The sequence below is a fragment of the Cebus imitator genome, unplaced genomic scaffold, assembly GCF_001604975.1.
Source record: "Cebus imitator isolate Cc_AM_T3 unplaced genomic scaffold, Cebus_imitator-1.0 Scaffold443, whole genome shotgun sequence".
Classification (NCBI taxonomy): domain Eukaryota; kingdom Metazoa; phylum Chordata; class Mammalia; order Primates; family Cebidae; genus Cebus; species Cebus imitator.
The window spans coordinates 1199066-1218330 of NW_016107758.1; the positions used below are offsets into that span (position 1 = coordinate 1199066).

Here is a 19265-nt window from a genome sequence, read left to right on the forward strand (position 1 = left end):
CTCTCCCTCTCCCTCCCTCCCTCTCTCCCTCTCCCTCCCTCTTCCCTCTCCCTCCCTCTTCCCTCTCCTTCCTTCTTCCCTTTCCCTGTCCCTTCCTTCTCTCCTTTTTTGGTGACTCTTGCTTATGATGAATTGCTTCCCTGAGTGTTTGGTGGTAGGGACTGGCGATCCTGTTCCCTGCGGTAATCTTGGGGCCTCCTGGGAGGACTGGTGTGTGCTTTGCCAGGCGCTTTGCGTGCTAACCCCTGAGAACCACTCTGAGATGACTTCTCGATTTGGGTTCCACTGATCATGCAGGTGTTGTAAATTTGAAACCCAAACTTTATGAGGACGGGCCTGTGGCCTGAATTTCTCCGTGGCACTTGCTTTTTCTCCGCCTAGAGCTCAGCGTCATTCAGATTCATTCCCCTGTGCCCCCTTCTCACCCAGCCTTCCATTTCGCAGAGGTTGTGGCTTTGAAGGATTCCATTTCCGTGGTGACTTGGTTCCGACGCTCACTCTAAGTGTCTCTGAGGTCCTCCTCCCATCCCCCCACGGCAGGTGAAACCCAATTCTCTGGGTTCCTGCTGTCACCAGATGCCTGCAGCTTTGCCACCACCTTGATTTCATCTCCTTCTTCCTCTTTTTTCTTTCCTTCTGAGTCCTCTCATTTTCTTCTGATGTTTGTTATCTACCCTGAATTCCTTCTTGGATCCTGAATATCCTTGTTATTGATCCTGAATTTCCAGGTCTTTGTAATGAACGGTGTCTCACCCGCCACACGCAGAAGTGGAAGCCTCCGCTCAGCCCTTTTCCTCTCTGTTGGGAAATACTCATTTTAACGAGAAAACTGATTTTTGAATTCACACACACCAGTGTTTGTCAACCAAAATGAGGAATTTCTGTTTATTTTACCTCAACTGTTTGGTAATGATTTTTAAAATGGTTCTTTTTAGGTTAAGTGTGAGCACAGCATGGACGATCAAACATTGTATAAAATCTGTTTAGAAAATCAGCAGCCCTTGCCCGCCATAGGCACTTTTTTCAACTCTCTTAGCTGTTTTTAAAATCTGGCCGTATATTGCCAAGTGATGTGCCTGTTCTGCTCGTTCTTGCTTTAGCAGTTACGTAAATGGAATTAGAAAATGTTTGGTTTATTTTTCTCAACGTCCTATTCATGGTATTCACCCACTTATCATGTCTCCTTCCTGAAATGCCACAAAATGAAGGTAAAGGTAAACTGAAGAAAGACCGAAACGCTCACATAAGAGTGAAAAACAGAGAGAACGCTCAGCAGCCACATTCTGGGTGCTGAGAAGCAGGCCCATATGGTAACTGATTTAGCAGATTCACAGGAGCAGAACCCTGGGTCCCTCCCAAGGCAAGCATTGTGACCTCCCGAAAGGCTTCCCAGGCCAACCGCAGCTCCCCTGGGGACACTGGGATCTGAACCAACCTGGGGATGGCGTGGGGCCGCCCTCGCCCTGCCCCCACCCCTTGTGCTTTTAAGGCTGTGCGTTTCCTGGTCAGTCCTGCTCCGGCTGCGTCCCGCAGGACCTTTGCACAGCTTTCACATGTATCTCACTATCACTCATTCCAAATATTTTCTAATATCCAGTGTGATTTTTTTCTTTGTGTACGAGCAATTGGGTTATTTTGCAGGTGAATTTTTTGGGGTTACTGGTGTAGAGGATAATTCTCTTGTGGTCAGAGAACGTCTGCCTTATAACCTGAATTTAAGATGGACATTTGTGGAAGTTTGTGTTAGGACCAGCATGTGGCAAACTGTAGTACACGTTCTGTGTGCACTTCAGAAGAATGTGTGTGAGGCTGGGCACGGCGACCCACACCTGGATTCCCAGCACTTTGGGGAGCTGAGATGGGAGGATCCTTTGAGCCCAGGAGCTCGAGACCAGCCCGGCCCACACAGTGAGACCCAATCCCTACAAAATAAAAAATAAAAAAATTATCTGGGCATGGTAGCACGTGCCCGCAGTTGGGCGGGTGGAGGATTGCTGAAGCCTAGGAGGCCGGGCTGTAGTGAGCTGAGATCACACCACTGAGCTGCAGCCTGGGAGACAGCAGGCACAGTCTGTAAATAAATGAACAAATAATTAATTAAATGAACAGCGTGTATGATTCCACTTTCTCCTCCTCAGTGGCTGATAGAACAAGCAAACTTTTTCATGCTTTTAATTTTAACCTCTCTCTGTCTTTGTATGTAGAGTGTCTTACGAACAGAATATAATTTTAGAAAAATGTGGTCTGACGATTGTTGATGTTTTACTTGGCGTGTTTAGTTCGTTCTGAGTTCAGCTTTTATCTGCTCTCTTAACTCTTTACTTTCCACTCGACGTTATCTTGTCAGATGCTGTTTTTCTCCTTCATTGCCTTCCACTGGATTCATACATTTAAATTTTTATGTTATTTTTCTATGAGTTTGTTAATTAAACATTAGTGTTCTACTTTCTAAGTGATCACCCTTGAAATCACAGCACGTGTCCTGAACGGCTGAATGTCAACGGTTGCTTGGAGCCCTTTCGTGGCCGTGTGGGAACCTGGCAGCCTTGTCTTTGGGTTTCCATCATTTCTGTTGAGAAGTCAGTTGTCAGTCTTAGTTTTGCTCCTTTAAAGGTTCTACGCCATTTTCCTAGCTGTCTGTAAGCGCTCTGCCCTCACCCTTGGTCCCAGCATTTCCGCCGTGCTGCGTGTTGTGTGGCTTTCTTGTCTGCCCTGCTGTGCGTTTTCAGAGCTTCTTGAACCTGCGTGTCGATGTGCTTCCGCAGCGTTGGACAATCCGTGGTCGTTAGTTTTGTAAATATTGCTTCTCCCCTGTCTCGGTCCGTTCCGGCTGCTGTAACGACAATATCGTAAGCTGGGTGGCTTATAAATAACAGAATTTATTTTTCACAGTTCTGGAGGCTGGGAAGCTCACAAGCAAGGCACATTGCTGAGGATCTGCTTTCTGACTTGCAGAGGCCTTCTTGCCCGGTTCCCACGTGGTGCGTCAGGGGTGTCTCTGGCATTTCTTTCCTAAGGGCACTCATCCCATTTATGAGGCTCCCCTGTCATGACCTAATCACCTCCTAAAGGCCCCACTTCCTAATACCATCACTTTGCGGGTTAGGATCTCCACACAGGAACCTGGATGAGGTGGGGACACAGACATTCAGACCATCTCCCCCCTTCCATTTCTTCTCCTTTTAGATTCCAGTTACAGGCGTGTTTGACCATTTCCCTGTGCCCTCTTATTTTTCTGGCTGCCATGTCTATATTTTCCATTCTTATCTGTTTTAAATTTTCTGTATTTCTATTACCTGTCCTCCAGTTTACTAACACTGTCTTCAGCTGTGTCTAATCACTTGAGTTCCTAATTTTAGTTATAGTGTTTTTCAGATCTAGCATTTCTATTTGATTATTTTTTATAGTTTCCAGTCCTCTATTTTCCATTTATTACCTCTGTCCTTTTTGCTCTTATTTTGAATACATTAGTCAGGGTTGTTCTAAAGTCCTTGTTTAATAACTCCTAGATCTGGGTCATGTGTAGGTATGTGTCTTTTTTTTCTCACATGTTTATATTTTATTTTTCTTCTTTGTTTTTAATCAGAGTCCTTTCTTATTTTGTACCTTCTAAGTTTTGATTGGATGTCACACATTCCCTATTAAAAGAATGTAGAGTACAGAGATTGTCCTGGGTTTGAAAAAATAAAAACAAAAGCACGTAGAGGTTCTGGATGGCTTCCCTTTTCTCTCCCAGGCTGCCAGAGTGAGGTTTGAATTAAGCCATGTGAGGGCAGGCTGTAGCTTTCAGACTCGCCCTAGCTGTGGCTCTGCCCTTAGGTTCTCTACCTTCCTGGGCTTTCAGCCAGACCTGGTATCGTCACTGGGTGTCCTCCTCCTGGACCGGGAACTCAAATCATTGTTAGCCCCTGAGGCTGTGCAAGATGCCTCTGTGGTTTTCAGCTTGGGATTTTAAACCCCACGTCTCCTACCTTCAGAGTCTGGCAAATGTCTGAAGGGAGGGACTGGGGGTTTGTTCATCTTAGTTCTTCATCTCTCTCTTCCGGGATCGTGGCCTCTCAAGTTTCCTTCTCTTGCCCAAAAGCTCTGCAGCTTCCTCCGTCCCTCAGCAACGGCCCTCCGTCTGGGAAGACTCCAGATTCCCAGCCTCTTGCCCCGCAAGCAGAATGCAAATGTGCCGCGGAGGCGGTGCTCAGAGGCCGGCTCCTGCCTTGGCAGCCCGTCCTCAGGAATGCTGGCTGGCGGCTCCGCTGGGATTCGGATTTGGATTCCTCCCCACGCCCGGCGTCGTGTCAGGCCTCCTGCGCGGGCACTGGTCTGCCTCCGCACCCACCAGGCCTCCTGTGCTTGCCCTGCGTCGCGGTGTGAATATTCTGCACCCCAGAGCCAGAACAGAGGCTTCTCTGTGTCCTTCCACTGCTTTTACATTTCAAAGATCAAGTTATACAATAGCCTTATTTTTTACAGTTTGGGATGGCCAGTCGTCCCAATACTGATCTTACATCATTACCTCAATTGATACCTTTTTCTTCAATGGATGTGTGTGTGCATGTGTGTGTGTGCACCTGTGTACACGTGTGCACGTGTGCGTGTGCACGTGTGCACGTGTGTGTGCGTGTGTGTCTGCCTGTGGACATGCTTAGTCTGTTCACATGTCGTTTCTAGACTTTGGAAACGGTCGTACTCCGTAGGATATAGATGGAGAGCTGGTAGGGGATGTTTCCCCTCTTTGTTCTCATTTTTCAAAATTCTCTTGTCCTGCCAAATTCCACTGAAAGTCCTGTTGGAATATTTTGCTTATTGGAATTGCACTGAACTTATACAGCTAAATCTGGGGAGAACTGGAAACTTCGTGGTGTTGAATAACATCTGCTTTTCATAAATGTCTTCTTAATTTCTGAGTACTTCCTATGTCAGTACTTGGGATTACTGAGTCAAAGGACACAGACTTTTTAAAGGCCCCAGGTGTGCTGCAGAGCGCTCGCTGGAAACCTTGCGGGTTTGTGCTCTCACCAGGGACACGTGAGCTTGCCTGTCCCTCTCTCCATCCCGGCTCCAATGTCCTGAGACTTGTTCCAGTTTTAAAAGTACAGGGATTTTCAACACAAGCAAACACAGATTCTCAGAGGTCATCCCTCCGTCCACGCTGGCGGCCACTCCTGGCCATGAGGGGAAGAGGTCGTGGCGGAAGCACTCTGGAGTGTAGACATGGCTGCATCTGTGGCTCTAAGGGGCTGCCCTGCAGGTGGCATGAGTCCAACCACAGCAGGAACTTGTCCGCACTTAGCCGTAGGGTGGCCTGGCACCTCCCCTCTCCTGCAGCCTCTAGAAGAGCTGTTTGCTGGAGGGACAGCCCTGCCCCACATCCAGCGTGTTGTGTGTTCTGCGGAGGAGTTCTGGGGAGCCTGGGGGTGGCCGGGGCGGGGTCCGGGAGCTCAGCACCTGCCCTGGTCCCAGGCTCACTGTGCCCCTTTCCTTCTGCAGACAGACCCTCCTGCTCTTGACCCTGGGGTTTCCAGGGGCAGCCCAGAGGGGCTTGTCCCTTCTTCACAGCTACGAGGCTGGAGCACTGTCGGAAGGGGCCTTTTGGCCAGATTCTCCCAAGGATGGCACTTATGGGCGGGGGCGACCAGGCGCAAGGTTGCCTTTTCATGGAATCTCAGTGTGGGAGGGCTTCAGGGAGGCCACCTAGCCTTTGCTCTCATTGGATGCCTCTGGTGATGGGGGACTCACCACTTAGCGGGCACCCTGGAGTGCTGGAGACAGCAGCTGGTGGAAACCTCTTCATGCTGGCCTGCATGGATGCTGCTTCATGGAGCTCTGGCCATTCCTGTAACCAGCAGCTCTGTCCCGAGCCTGTCCCTCCCCCTGTGCCCAGGAGCCCCATCCTTCAGGCCCCAAGTCCCATGGGGGAAACCGTAGCGTGTGGGAGGTCTGCCCAGAAAAACCTTTTGCGGTAGCTGCTTTGTCATTGCTTTGCGGGGAGTTTTCATCGGCCTTCCTCAGAGCCCTAGCACCCGAGAGGCCAAACCATTTTGGGGTTCTTGACCGCCACCCTGTCATTTCACAGAAGGTACACTGGGGCCCAGGAAGCTGAGTCACACGGCTGGAATAAAGGCAAGGCCCAGGCCGGCCCCCCAGCCCTGGCTTGTACTGAGTTCCCCGTGACTCACGGGCTGCCCCTCCTCAGTGGGGCCTTCGGGAATGTTCCGCTCCTCCTTCCGCATAAACTACCAGCAGGAAATGTGGCTGAAAACATTGACTTTTGTCCCATTGCTTAGGGCTGTCTGTCCTGTTCTGTTCATTTCTGAGTAAAGTCCTCCTTGCCAATTCACAGACCCTTCTGCTGCTGATGCGGCCACCAGCGGGCACTCCACACAGGGTGTGATGGGGCATTCTGGAACACTGTGCCATTTTCAAGCATCCTTGACGTGTTGATCTGAGCCCGCACTGGCTCTTGGGGCCTGCATGGACCTGGCATGGAGCCCACCGGGCCTGTGTCCGCAGGGGAAGCCCCCGCTTGGGGACTGTGCCGTGGGAGGGAGTGAAGGCCACCTTCACATTCACACCGAGGTCGCTTTGTTTCTTTTGTCAGGTTCCAGCTTCCCCAGGCTTTCGAAGCCAGATTCCACTAGTCCCGCTGGGCTCCTGGTTTCTAGAATGATCTGTGCTGCCCCCTCCTTGTGGACTCCACCCCACTCATGTGTCACAGCGGGGGACTTTGGAAGGGAGTGGGGAAGGCCTGTGGCTTCAGCTGCGGCAGAGTGTGGGTCCTGCCTCTTCAATGTTGTTTCTAATTCATGTTTCCCTTTTTCCCAGGTGATTCCCTGCTCACTGATTCTCCCACCACTGCGAGGAGTGACGAGCAAAGGCCACCGAGATGGCCGGGGCTTCGGTGAAGGTGGCGGTGAGGGTCCGCCCCTTCAATTCCCGGGAAATGAGCCGTGACTCCAAGTGCATCATTCAGATGTCTGGAAGCACCACCAGTGAGTATCGGCAGTCGGCCTGGCCCAGGCCCCAAGAGCAGCGTCCCCCTCCTTGTCTCTGTGGTGCAGGGTGTCCTGGGGCTGCTGCAGCAAACTCCCCCCAACCGTGGTGGGCTTCTACGAACAGATACTGACGCTCCCGGCTCTGGAGGCCGGAAGTCCAAAGTGAAGGTGTCAGCAGGGCCTCACTGTCTCTGAGCTCCTAGGGAGGATCTTTCCTGCCCTCTCCGGGGTCTGGCGGTTGCCGGCCACCTTGCCCTGCAGCTGCGTCGCTGTGCTCTCTGCTCTGTCGTCACCCGGGCTTCTCTGTGTGTCTGTGTCTCTGCTTCCGTAGCGCTTTTTTATACGGACACCCATCGCTGGGTCTGGCTTTCTTATAAGGACGCCCATATGTGTTGCCACGTATCCCAACCATATCAGTGTCTTGGAGCAAGAACCAATTGTCATCTCTCAGTTCTATGGCTGGCTGGGCTTGGCAGGGCTCAGCAGGGTGGTTTGTGCTGGGGCCTTTGCTGCTGCCGCCGTCACAGGCTCAAGTGCTGTCAGCTGCACAGAGTGGTGACATGAACAGCCACCTGGTCTTCAGGATGTGGACAGTGACAGAGCCTCCCATTCACTTGTGATCTGCACCCATCCAGCACCCCGTCATCTATTACCTACCTGTGGAGGGGGCGCCCCGGGGGGAGGGCACTCAGGGCCCGCGGACACTTCCCCCCTAGGTTTGGCCTCTGAGGCCTGCTCAGGGGCTGAAGATTCAGGTCTTGCTGGGATGCTCTGGGCTCTGTTGGGTCCTGTGGAAGTGGGTGTGGCCTAGGGGAGATCCTTCCAGAAGCCCATGGAGCTCTGTGGCTACTCATGTTGCAGTGGGCAGGCTGCAGAGACCCTGCTAACCTCCAGGGTGTGGGCGCTCCTGTGGCCGTGGCCCCAGTGCACTTCGCGTCTGCATCCTGACTGTTCTGTGAGGTGAATTCTTTTGTCTGTTTGATCCCTGGAAACAGACCCAGAGACAAGGATTTGGGTGCCAAGAGTTTATTTGGGAGGCGGTCCTGACGCACTGTGGGACAGTGGGGGGGCTTGCGGGGAGGCTGACGAAGGTGCGTTCCAAGTGGGTGGCCCCTGTGCTGGGGCCTGGCCTTGCCGGGGCCCTTGGACAAACACAGTGTGGCGCCGGGTCATCCTGTCCAGGAGGGCCTTAGCTGACTGCAGGCCGGGACTTTGGGGTTGGAAAAAGTACTCAGGTGGCAGGACCCTTGCCTTTAAGTGGGAAGCCTCTGACTCCGGGTGGAAAGGTGACCTCAGGTGTGAACCATGGCTCTGGGTGTGAACTTTGACTCCAGGCGGAAGTGACCAGGAGCACTGTGACCCTGGGTGGGCAGAGGGCATCTGTGCCATGCCGCTGGCTCTTTGTAAGTTGTCCCAGGACATCAGGGAGGGCCCTGGGAATGCCCTTCCACCCCCACTGGGTGCCAGCCGCACAGCTGCCACCTCAGTCCTGCATGTGGGCACAGTGACAAGGACCAGACCCCATGGAGCAGCTGAAGACTACCAGAAGCTGAGTGGCTGAAAGAACAAAGTCTCAGAGATGGGCCCTTCCTGTCCCTAAACCTTGGGGATGGCCCAGCCTCAGGCCAGACACTGGAGGACAGGGCGGGGCAGGTGGGCGGGCTGGGGCGGGCGTCCCTGAAGTGACGGCCGGAGTGGGCCACTGGCCCCCTTGCAGCCTCCAACCTGCCCCTGGCCGGGCCTCCAGGGGCACTGGGTGGGCAGCTTCCCCAGTTTGCATTTCCCCTCATAGGCTCCAGAAGCGGGAGGGTGCAGCCTGGAGGGGAACCAGTGTTGCCAAGACCTGGACATTGGCGGCGCTGCCCACCTGCTGAAAGGTGGTCTGGCCGAGGCTGCGCCAGCCCAACCCCGCTTCCCCAGAGCTGCTGGTTCAGAGACAGCAGTGCAGGCCTGGGTCCCAGACCTCACGCCCCAGTGGTTTTTGCCTGCCTCACTCCACCCTCTCCTCTGGCCCAGAGAACCAAGGCCGAACCAGCTTTACCCCAGGGCTTAGGAGCCAGAGGCCTGAGCCACATCTGTGGGCAGCCACGTTTCCTTCGACGCCTGCTTCAGATGCTTGGATTCTGCCTGGCCCCGAAGAGCCCGGAGTTCTGGGATTTTGCCTGTGTGCCAGCAGCCTCTGCTCCCCACTAAGCTCTGAGCAGAAGTCCAGGCAGGTCCAGGAGGTCAGCAGGGGAACGCAGGAGCCCTACAGTCTTTTTGGGCCACTAGTAGGTCCTGAAGGAGCCTCCCTTTCTCAAAGGTGAACATGTGCAAGACACCAGCATCTTCCAAGAGTCACCAAACCAAAGCAGACGTCTGCGGGGTTCTGAAACCAAGGAGGAGGAAGGGCCGTGGACCCAGACCTGGGGGAGAGAACCCACCAGGGCGTTTCCTCCCAGACACCCGGAATGTTTCAGACATCGTCGCTTTCATCCTCAGGAAACCGAAGAGCCACAGAGCCAAGACCACACATGAGATCAGTGTCCTGCCCACTGTAGCCAAGGACACGCCAAGAAAGCTGGGGCCCAGGTTGGCCCGCATGCAAAAGGCGGGTTGTGAGGTGGCAGACACAGGCACCCAGGCCGCTTGCTGGGGGCAGTCTGGTGATGGATATCAGATGGGTGATGCCGACCCCACCATGCTGCTTGCATGAAATGAAACAATGGAATGCAACAAAGATCATCCAGCAAGGGTTCAAAGCCGTGCGGTGAAAACGTTCACCCTGGTGTTGCAGTGGTGTGACCTCGGCTCACCGCAGCCTCCACCTCCCAGGTTCAAGCGATTCTCCTGCCTCAGCCTCCGAGTAGCTGGGACTACAGGGACTTGCCACCATGCCTGGCTAATTTTTGTATTTTTAGTGGAGATGGGGTTTCACTGTGTTGGCCAGACTGGTCTTGAACTCTCATGATCCACCCGCCTCAGCCTCCCAAAGTGCTGGTATTCCAGGCGTGAGTCACCGTGCCTGGCCCTGGCACTGTTTTATCAAGCCCAGGGCAGCTGTCCAAATGCCCGCCCGCTGAGAGCTGCTGATGGGACCTTAAGTCTATCCCAGCCGAGGACTTGAGTGCTCCTGAAAGCTTCGTGTTTGCAGCCTTGGGAAAATGGTACACGATGTTGCGGTGAAGGCGGCAAAGTCGGCACAGAGCCGGAGAGCGAGACTGTGTGTAGGTAAAGGGCAGACGGGCACCCACGCACGGCAGGTCCTGTGTGCACGGGACATGCGTTTGCGCGGGAGACAGCTGGGTGCGGGGAGGGCAGTGAGTGGCAGAATAACGGACAATCAGGAAAAATCTCTAGAAAAGCTGTTTTCATTTTGGAGAAAGCAAATCAGTGCCGGTTCTGGGAGAAAGTGCTGGAAGCCGTGTCAGAAAGAAATCTGGGTGAAAGGCTGAAGGAGCCAGGAGAGGAGGGTGCCTTCTAGCTCTGGTGCAGGGAAGCCTGCCGGAGGAAGCGGTCATGGGCTTTTCTCCTGGAGGTCGAGGGGCCAGGGTGTTCTAGAACAAGCCCCAGGAGGACACCTGCAGACCCGGCATGAGACAGGTGTGGGCGATGCCCCCCTGCCAAGGAGCCGCTGTTCCAGATGACCGCTCAGCTGCAGCTCGGTTCAACAGAACCGGGAGAGGCTGCGCTGGCTGCTGCGTCAGCCGCCTGGAGGGTGTTGGGGGCTGTGCCGGGCCTCTCAGAGGATGTCATGGGGCAGTGACCTGGTCGGCCTGCCCTGCCTGGCAGTCTCAAAACATGAGGAGAGGCCCCACCCTAAAGCGTGCCTTGTAGCTCCACTGTGGCGCAGAAACTGGAAGCATTTGAAAGTAAATCTAACGTGGTCCTGTAATCGCCACTACAGAAAGAATCCACTTCCTTTAATGCACCGAAGCTGGTGGTTCTGTGAGCCGGCCGAGCCGTCTGAGGTGCGCTCCGGTCCGGCCTGGCCGAGCTGCTGCAGGCTGGCTTAGGGGTGGAGCCGGTGTGACTGCTGCCCTCCTCCTCTCTCCTCACGTCACATGCTCTGCCCTGGGGACCGGAGGGCGTTGAGGCCCTGAGCCGCTCTGCAGATGCTGAGGCTGGCTGGGGATGCGGACCGCTCTGAAGTGAGCTTCTGGAGTGAGGGGCGTGGCTGTGCTCATGACTCACTAGCTGTGTGATCCTGGCTAGATGGCATCCCTTTGGGCCTCAGTTTCCCCACCCGTGCAGTAGCGAGGGGTGGTGCTGGGTACCCCCGAGGTCCCCAATCATTTTTGCACTCGGAGGCCCAGGGTTGAGGCCTCTCATCTCTGCCCTCACCCACAGGAGGTGACCTGGACCCAGACTGGGTGTGACCCCAGGCCCGGGCCGCCACTGTGGGCTCCCCCAATCCTGAGCAGTCCGGGAGACAGGAAACCCCTCTGCACAGGGAGCAGTGGCCCCTGTGTGGTCTCCCGGGCTGCTGTTACAAAGAGCTACACACCGAGTGGCTTCAAACGACACAAGTGTCTCCCCCTGTTCTGGAGCCCAGACTCTGGCATCCAGGGCGCTGCAGGGTGGGCGTCTTAAACAGCAACGTTCCCTTCTCAGTGGCCTGGAGGCGGAAGTGCAATCAAGGTGCCTGCGGGTCTGGATCGTGGGAGGGCTGCCTTCCTGCTGCGACCTCGCCTGGCCGAGCGAGCTTCGGTCCCCTCCCCTCCTTTAAAGCCACTCACCCCCCCACGAGGTCCCTCATGCCCCCACAAGGCCCCACCTCCAAGTGCCATCTGGTTGGGGTCAGGGCATTGCATATGGATCTGGGGACACACTCGGCCCACAGCATGCTCCGATGCGGACAGCCAGCTTGGTCCAGCCTCGCACCTGGTGCTCAAGGCCACAGGGACCCGGGGACTGAGAACACAGCTGCATCCGTTCCTTGCCCCTGCCCGTCCTCCAGCATCCCAATCCCCGCCCGCCGTCTCTGTCCTGTCCCGGCGGGCGTCCAGCCCTTTGCAGGCCTGCGCAGAGCCCTGGGAAGGCTGCCTGGAATTGGGCAGCTCAGTGGCCTCAGAAGGGCCAGCTCTGGGGGCCTGGCCGGAGCCCGGGCAGGAGGGGATGGGGGCCCTAAAGGGGCTGGTCGAGGAGCCCAGCCCAGCAGGCCCCGGGAGGACCTGTTTCTCCCTCCTCCCTCCTCAAATCTGCGCGAGGAAAGAATTCCAGGCCCTGGCAAAAACAAGCCCTTTCTCCAGCAGACTCCGTGCAGGCTGTGTGGGCAGCAGACCCTGCCCCAGGCTGGGAGGTGTTTCGGGGACTCTGGCTTCCAGTCTGGCTGTGTCATGTGACCTGTGGAGAAGACATCCCCCTCTGGAGCTTGGGGCCCATCTGTAGTGACAGAGGATAGTTCTCAGCCATAGCACAGGGTGTGGGAGGGGTGGCAGGGGCAGGGTGGGGTGGGGGGCCCCAGTCACAACACAGGGCCGGTGGGGGGGTGGTCTCAAACACAATACGTGGCCTGAGGGGATGGGGACAGGGCGGGGTGGTGGTTCCAGCCACAACAGTGTCTGGGAGGGATGAGGGCCCAGGACAAGCAGGCCTGAGGGATTCTCCCATGGGCCATTTACAGCTGCGACTGGGCCCCAGTCCCGCCCACTCAGCCATGCTGCCCTCAGTCCCCTGCCTACCTGGCATTCCTTGGGCACCACCTGTGCCCTGTCCCAGGGGGGCCCCCACCTCAGGGAACTCATGGCCACCTGAGTGTGGCACAGGGGCTTCATCTGAGCAAGGCTGGCACCCAAAGCTGGGCAAGGGTGGGACAAGGAGCAAGGGCGGGTTGGGGCGTGGGGAGGGGCACAGCTCTCTGCAGCTGGGTGAGGAGGGGGTGGATGGGGCAGGTGGGGGTGTGGGGATGGGAGCCCAGCCTGTGCGGGGAACTGGGCCTGAGTGCCATGGGTGAGGGGAGGAGGTAGACAGGGTGGGTGTTGCTGGCTTGAGCAGGGGTCACGGGGCTGTGTCGAGCTGGGAGGCCCAGCTGGGCTGAGCTTGGGAAGGCGCTGCCATTGTTCCCAGAGCACTGGTTGATGGCTGATCCGTGCTGGGGGCTCTGGAGGTGGCGCCACAGGTGCTGTTACCTGGGTCCTGGCAGGCAGCTCGGCCTCCTCCCTGCCTCTGCTCCTGGACACAGCACGGATGTGGCCCCTCGGCTCCAAGGACAGGGCTGTGACGCTCAGTCCCCGGCTCCCTCCTGCTGGCTGCCCAGGGTACCTGAGTGTTTCCTGTAAATCCTCAGGCCTGGGACAGAGGCCCAGGTGGGACCGGAAGCTGGATGTGCCCTGGGGACAGGGCTGCCAGTGACGCCTATGCTGTCAGCAGGACTCATGGCCAGAGAGCATGACCCAGGCACCACGGAGCCTGGAGCAGCCACGGAGTGTGGACAGGTGGACAGGGTCTCAGTGCCCCACGCTGCCATAAGGAAGCACCACACGCAGAAGTGTGCTGTCTCGTGATCCTGCGGGCCAGACGTCTGAGCTCCAGCAGGTGGCAGGGGCGGCTGCTTCCGAGCCATGAGGGGCACCGTCCAGGGCCCCTGGCTTCTGGGGCTTGCCGGCTTCACCCTGACCTTTGCCCTCGTGTTCTCATGGCGCCCTCCCCATGCACGTCTGTCTCCAAATCTCTTTTGTGAGGAGGTGGCCGCCCTAGGTGAGGGCCCGTCTTCATGGAGTTGGACCTCATTTCACCCAACTACCTCCGCAACGAGTTTACCTCCAAGTGAGGTCCCATTCTGAGACAGTAGGGGTTAGGACTTCAAACTGTGGATTTGGGGGACATGGTTTAACTCATAACAGGGGTGTTTTGTTCTCCGTGGCACTGGTGGCAGGTCCCGGGGTGCATGGTGGTGTAGAGGGTGCGGGCATCCTGGAGGCTGTGCCGCACGGCCCCGGCCCACATTGGCTGAGAAAAACCGGCCCAGGGCAGACAGACCTCTGTCCCCAGCCTCCATCTGCCAGCTGGGGCGGTGGCGTGAGGGCTTCGTTCTTCAGGCTTGATGGCATGATGGCGTGATGGTGGTGGTCTCCGGGACCCCCGACCAGGACGGGCCAGGGTTCCTCCTGGGTGTGAGAACCTGAGAGGGGACTGCCTCAGGCCTCCAGGCCTCTGTCAACACGGTTCAGATCGTGTTCCAGGGTGCACATCCTGTCCTTCCGGCCACTGAGGACTCACAGCCTGCGGGGTGCAGTTCCGTCCCGGGCCTGGGAAACGCTGGGGGCAAGGCTGGAAGGTGGTGGTGGGTTGCTGGGCTCCTGAGACACTTGCAGGCCATGTGGCTGGGGGACCTCCTGGGACAGTCATTCTGGGGCAGCTCCTGGGACGCCCCCCAGGCACCGGCTGTGGGTGGTGGCATCATCACGTGTTCATGGATTTTCTCTGGGTTTGATGAACAGCATTCTGTGGGCACTGCCCGGAGCCAGCCCAGGGGGCCTGGAATTGGGCTTAAAGTTGAGTGAATGAGGGAGGAGGGAGACGGACTCAGGCAGAGGTCAGTCCCAAAGAGCTCTGTCCAGAGCGGCAAACCTAGAAGGAGCCACACAGGCATGGCACAAACGTGGCAGATGCCCAGGCTCCCAGTGCTCGGGCGTGCAAGAGCCGAGCCAGAGCCTGAGGGCCTGGGCAGGGGCAGGCGCTGTGAGCCCAGGGTGGGCCGCAGAGATGGAGGGGCTTCGGCTCGATGCAGGGAAGGGGCCTCCAGGGTGGCTGCCTTTGAGGGAGCCAGTTGGACTGGGTGGGAGAATGACACGGATGCTTGCAGGCTGGTACAGTGACGCCCTCGGGCATTCGTGGGTGTCAGGGCCCACCATGAAGACGGGGTAGAGACAGCTCACCCGGCTGGGCGTGGGGGCCTAGGTCCCCTCCGATTTGCGGGCTTGACTCATCTGGGGCCCGAGGCCTCTTAGGACCACCTCCCTACCGTGAAGTGTCGACGCCAGCTGGCCAGGGTCCCTCCCAGCACAGCACTGACACCTGCGTTCCTTCCTGCAGCCATCATTAACCCCAAACAGCCAAAGGAGACTCCCAAAAGCTTCAGCTTCGACTACTCCTACTGGTCACACACGTCGGTGAGCCGGGGCCCCGGGTCGGGGGAGGCGGGCAGCAGTGTGGAGCCATGGGGCCCTCGGGGTCCCTCCGCCTCTCTGAGCCGCTCATTCCCCTCTAGCTGGGGCAAGAACCCCACCCAGCTCCCCTGGACCCTGCTCCACTCAGCGTCCCCGGCTAAGGCAGTGATGGAGGCTGCAGGCCTGAGGGGCCGTCAGCTCCCTGTGGGTGGTTTCCAGGGTCAGAGCTGTGTGTCTGTCCAGCTGCTGGTGACTTCTCCAGACATCCCACAGCCAGAATGCCCAGAGCTGACCCTGGGCCTGCCTGGCATCTGTGCCCTGCACGCTGGGAGCCCAGGAGACACCTGGACTCTTCTGTTTCCCCCCTCCCCCATCCAGTCCACACGGGGCCCTGTCCTCCACCTGCCACCTCCCGGACCCTCCTAGAAGGCAGGCAGCCTCCTCACCTAGGGCCCTCATATCTACATCTCCGAGCACCTGCCCCCTGTAGCAGCCCCAAGGCTCCGCGCTTCTGCCCACCACATCCAGACAGTCCTCCTTCCAGGATGACCCCAGCCAGCCATGCTGTCCCCCTGCCTAAAGTGCCCCGCTGCCCTCAGGACAGTGTCCAGGCACCGCAGCTCAGCCTGTGGGGTCTCTGGGCCTTGCACCCTGTCCCTTGCCCCAGCTCTTGTCACCCCTGCTTGTCACAGTCACACAGAACTTTTGAGGTCCCACCTCTGGGACTTTGCATGGGCTGTTCCCTCTGCTGGAATCCGCTCTCCCGCCTGGCGGCCACTCTTCATCCCTCACCTGTGACAAAGAGGGCCCCTCCTCCAGGAGCTGTCCCCCAGGCAGGATTCGGATGAGGTCAGGCGACCCTCCCCGCTCTGCTGCCTGGTACCCCTGGCTCCTTGGACACGATGGGCTGAGCCTCCGGGGGAGCCAGCCTCTTGCAGCTTCGTCTCCTCCTCGTCCCCAGCCCGAGGACATCAACTACGCCTCGCAGAAGCAGGTGTACCGGGACATCGGTGAGGAGATGCTGCAGCACGCCTTTGAGGGGTACAACGTGTGCATCTTCGCCTACGGGCAGACGGGCGCCGGCAAGTCCTACACCATGATGGGCAAGCAGGAGAAGGACCAGCAGGGCATCATCCCGCAGGCACGAGGCGGGGGCGGGCGGGGCGGGCCCAGTTGATACTGAGAAGTCCGGGCCAGGCACCCCTGAGAGCAGTCCCCAGAGAGCAGGGACTGGGGAGGGGAAGGCCAGCTGGGTCAAGGGTAGGGCTGGGCAGGTGAGAGAGCCAGGGGTGGCCGTGAAACTGCTGACCCAGGCCCCAGTGCACGATGGGCCTGGCCTTGACAGGGTCCACCTTGATCATGCATGTTAGACAGGGCAGCGGGAGAGCCGTGGCTGGGGCAGCTGATCTCGGGGGTGTGGGGGCTGGCAGTGCGGGCAGAGAGCGTGCTCAGGACGGGGTGACCGAACACCGAGACACAGCAGCTCCTCCTTTGCCATCCCCCTGGGCAGGTCTCTGGGCCTGAGCTGGTCACCACTTCTTTGCCTGTGGAGGGAAGGGAGGTCGCTGGGGTATCTGTGGGATGGCGGAGCCAGGGCGAGGGGCAAGCGACCCACAGGAAAGGGTCAGATATCAGCCAGGGACCCCTGAGTTAAGAGGGAGACCGCGGCTCCTTGGCTACAGACTGCCTCAGTGCCTTTATCATGACATGTGTGTGGCGAGGGTGCACGAGGGGCCTGAGAAGGTAGACCCTGCCTGGCGCAGGCTGCCCACAGCACCCCAGCGGGGGATCCAGGGAGCAGCCCCAGCCCTCCCCTGCTGACCATCCCCATTCCTGCAGCTCTGCGAGGACCTCTTCTCTCGGATCAATGACACCAGCAATGACAACATGTCCTACTCCGTGGAGGTAGGCCCCCGCCTCCCGCCGTCGGCCCCAGGGCAGGGATGGGAAACCCGAGGGGCTGGCAGTGCCTTCCTCATGCCACGTGAGTGCCCACCACTGGTCTGTGCACCCAGCTTGTCCCTCGCTCTTCCAAGTGCAAGACGGCAGGCCTGGGCAGGGCTCGAGTCCCCCAAAGCACAGAACGGCCAGGGAACCCCGCCCAGCAGGGTCCTCTCCAGCAGCTGGTCTGTGCCGGGGCAGAGGCCGGCACCTCAGAGCTCAAGGCCTGGCCATGCCTGCCATGCCTGAGGTGCCCCGGCACGCCTGTGTCCTAGAGCCCAGGATGGCCGCGGGGAGGGAGGCCACACTGACACCCCTGCCTCGTACGTGCACACGGGGCTGCAGACAGGCAGCCCTCTGCATGTGCCCCCAGCTCAGCACGCAGTCCCCACCCCCTCACTCAGGGGTCCTGATGGTGACCCCACCCCCTCATTCAGGGGTCCCCCCAGTGACGGCCCCACTCCCCGACCTCAGGGGTCCCTGATGGCCTGGCTCTGCCCTGCAGGTCAGCTACATGGAGATTTACTGTGAGCGTGTCCGTGATCTCCTGAACCCCAAGAACAAGGGGAACCTCCGGGTAAGGGAGCACCCACTGCTGGGGCCCTACGTGGAAGACCTCTCCAAGCTGGCTGTCACCTCCTACAATGACATCCAGGACCTCATGGACTCAGGGAACAAGGCCAGGTGGGTTGGGGGACTTGCTGGCCCTCCCTGCCCTCCTGTCCCACCACCTCTCCTGGGAGGAAACCCCTTCGCTTTGGGCTCAGCCCTTTTCTCTGGGGTCTGTGCATGCCCCAGTGGAGGTGTGCCCTCCTGAGCCTGAGCCCTTCAGGCCTGTGCCAGCCCGGGAGAGGCTGAGAGCTCCCCCTGTGCAGGGGACACTGTGACATCTACGGGCTGCTCCTTCATGGGGGCCTGCATCCTCCAGCCCGGGTGCCTGGGGGGTGCTGGCAGCATCTGTGGCAGCAGGGCCAGTGTGCTAGGGCCGGGGTGTGCGTGGAGAGGGGCGGCCACACAGGGCTGCCGCCATGAACAACCCGGCTGCTTGGCCTCCCCTGCCTTGGGCCTTCTGCCCAGATGCCCTGGTTGTCATGGCAACAGACCCTCCCCCCTCCACCCCCCAGGACTTCCTGAGGGTAAGGCGATGACCCCTGTCACTCTCAGCTCCTGAGGTCGGAGATTGGGAGTCACACTCCTTGCCATCCTGCACCCCCTTGGTGGCCCTGGGAGGACCAGTGGGGGGATGCTATTCCTGACGAGGCCCTCAGTGCGCCCTGGCTGTCACCATGACACCGTGCTGGAGCCGGGCCCTGTGCCACTGCACACTGTGGGCTGAGTCTTGGGAGCCTTCCCTGAGGTCCCTGGCAGGTCAGGGTGGCATCGGGACCAACCTCAGGCCACCCTCAGCAGCCTCAGGCTTCCTGTTCTGGAGGACACCACCGCTGACCTGTGCCACCTCCTGTGGGGAGTGGCGGGCTCCTTGGGCTTCCCAGAGCCTCAGGTGTGGGCCGTGGTGGGGTGGGCAGTGGATGCCCCTTCCCCTCCCACATCACGGCTCTGGAGGGCTCCTGCCCAGCTGGGTGCTGCATGGGCTTCTGTGTGCCCAGGAGTGGGAGGCTCCCCCAGTCACTGCTGCCCTAAAGATGCCAGGCGGGGGCTGAGTCTGTGAACACCACTGTGGGCAGGTGGCCATGGGCCCTGCTGGAGCCTTGGCAGGAGGCAGCGTCAATGCCAGCCCAGGCAGGGCGGCTCCTGGGGTCTGGGGGAGCTGCCCCCCGATGACCTGGTACAGAGGGCTGGTACCACTGGTGACCTTGCGCCTGGCCACAGGATGAGGGGTAACCGTGTGTGGCTTTCTGCTCCTCAGGACCGTGGCGGCCACCAACATGAATGAGACCAGCAGCCGCTCCCACGCCGTCTTCAACATCATCTTCACCCAGAAGCGCCATGATGCAGAGACCAACATCACCACAGAGAAAGTGAGCGTGCAGCCGCGTGGTGGTGCCACCGAGGGCAGCGGGTGGTGGTCAGGGTAGGGGTGGAGGTCAGGCCAGTGAGGGCAGCACAAGGACGTCATGCCCGATGCCCGCCTGCGGGGGGGGGCAGTGTCCTTATGCTGACGCTGGCACCAGGTAGGAACGTCCCCAGCCCATTGCGCGCCTCAGTGGGGGTCAGCCAGGCCTGCAAGGCCCCCTCATCTCAGCAGGGGGCATCGGGCACCGAGGGGAGTCCTGGCCTGTGGTGT

General features: G+C 58.6%; 1 protein-coding gene across 21 annotated transcripts in view; it reads left to right on the forward strand.

Annotated features, from left to right (window-relative positions):
* Window positions 1–19265, forward strand: part of KIF1A (kinesin family member 1A) — a 111264-nt gene that overhangs the window by 18608 nt on the left and 73391 nt on the right. For all 21 annotated transcript variants that reach the window (XM_037732158.1, XM_017510740.2, XM_037732157.1 and 18 more), the window contains exons 2-7: window positions 6820–6986; window positions 15006–15082; window positions 16041–16220; window positions 16919–16984; window positions 17526–17704; window positions 18888–18999. In XM_037732158.1, coding sequence (XP_037588086.1) covers window positions 6881–6986; window positions 15006–15082; window positions 16041–16220; window positions 16919–16984; window positions 17526–17704; window positions 18888–18999 — 720 coding nt within the window. In that variant the 5' untranslated portion in view covers window positions 6820–6880. The remainder of the gene's footprint in view (window positions 1–6819; window positions 6987–15005; window positions 15083–16040; window positions 16221–16918; window positions 16985–17525; window positions 17705–18887; window positions 19000–19265) is intronic.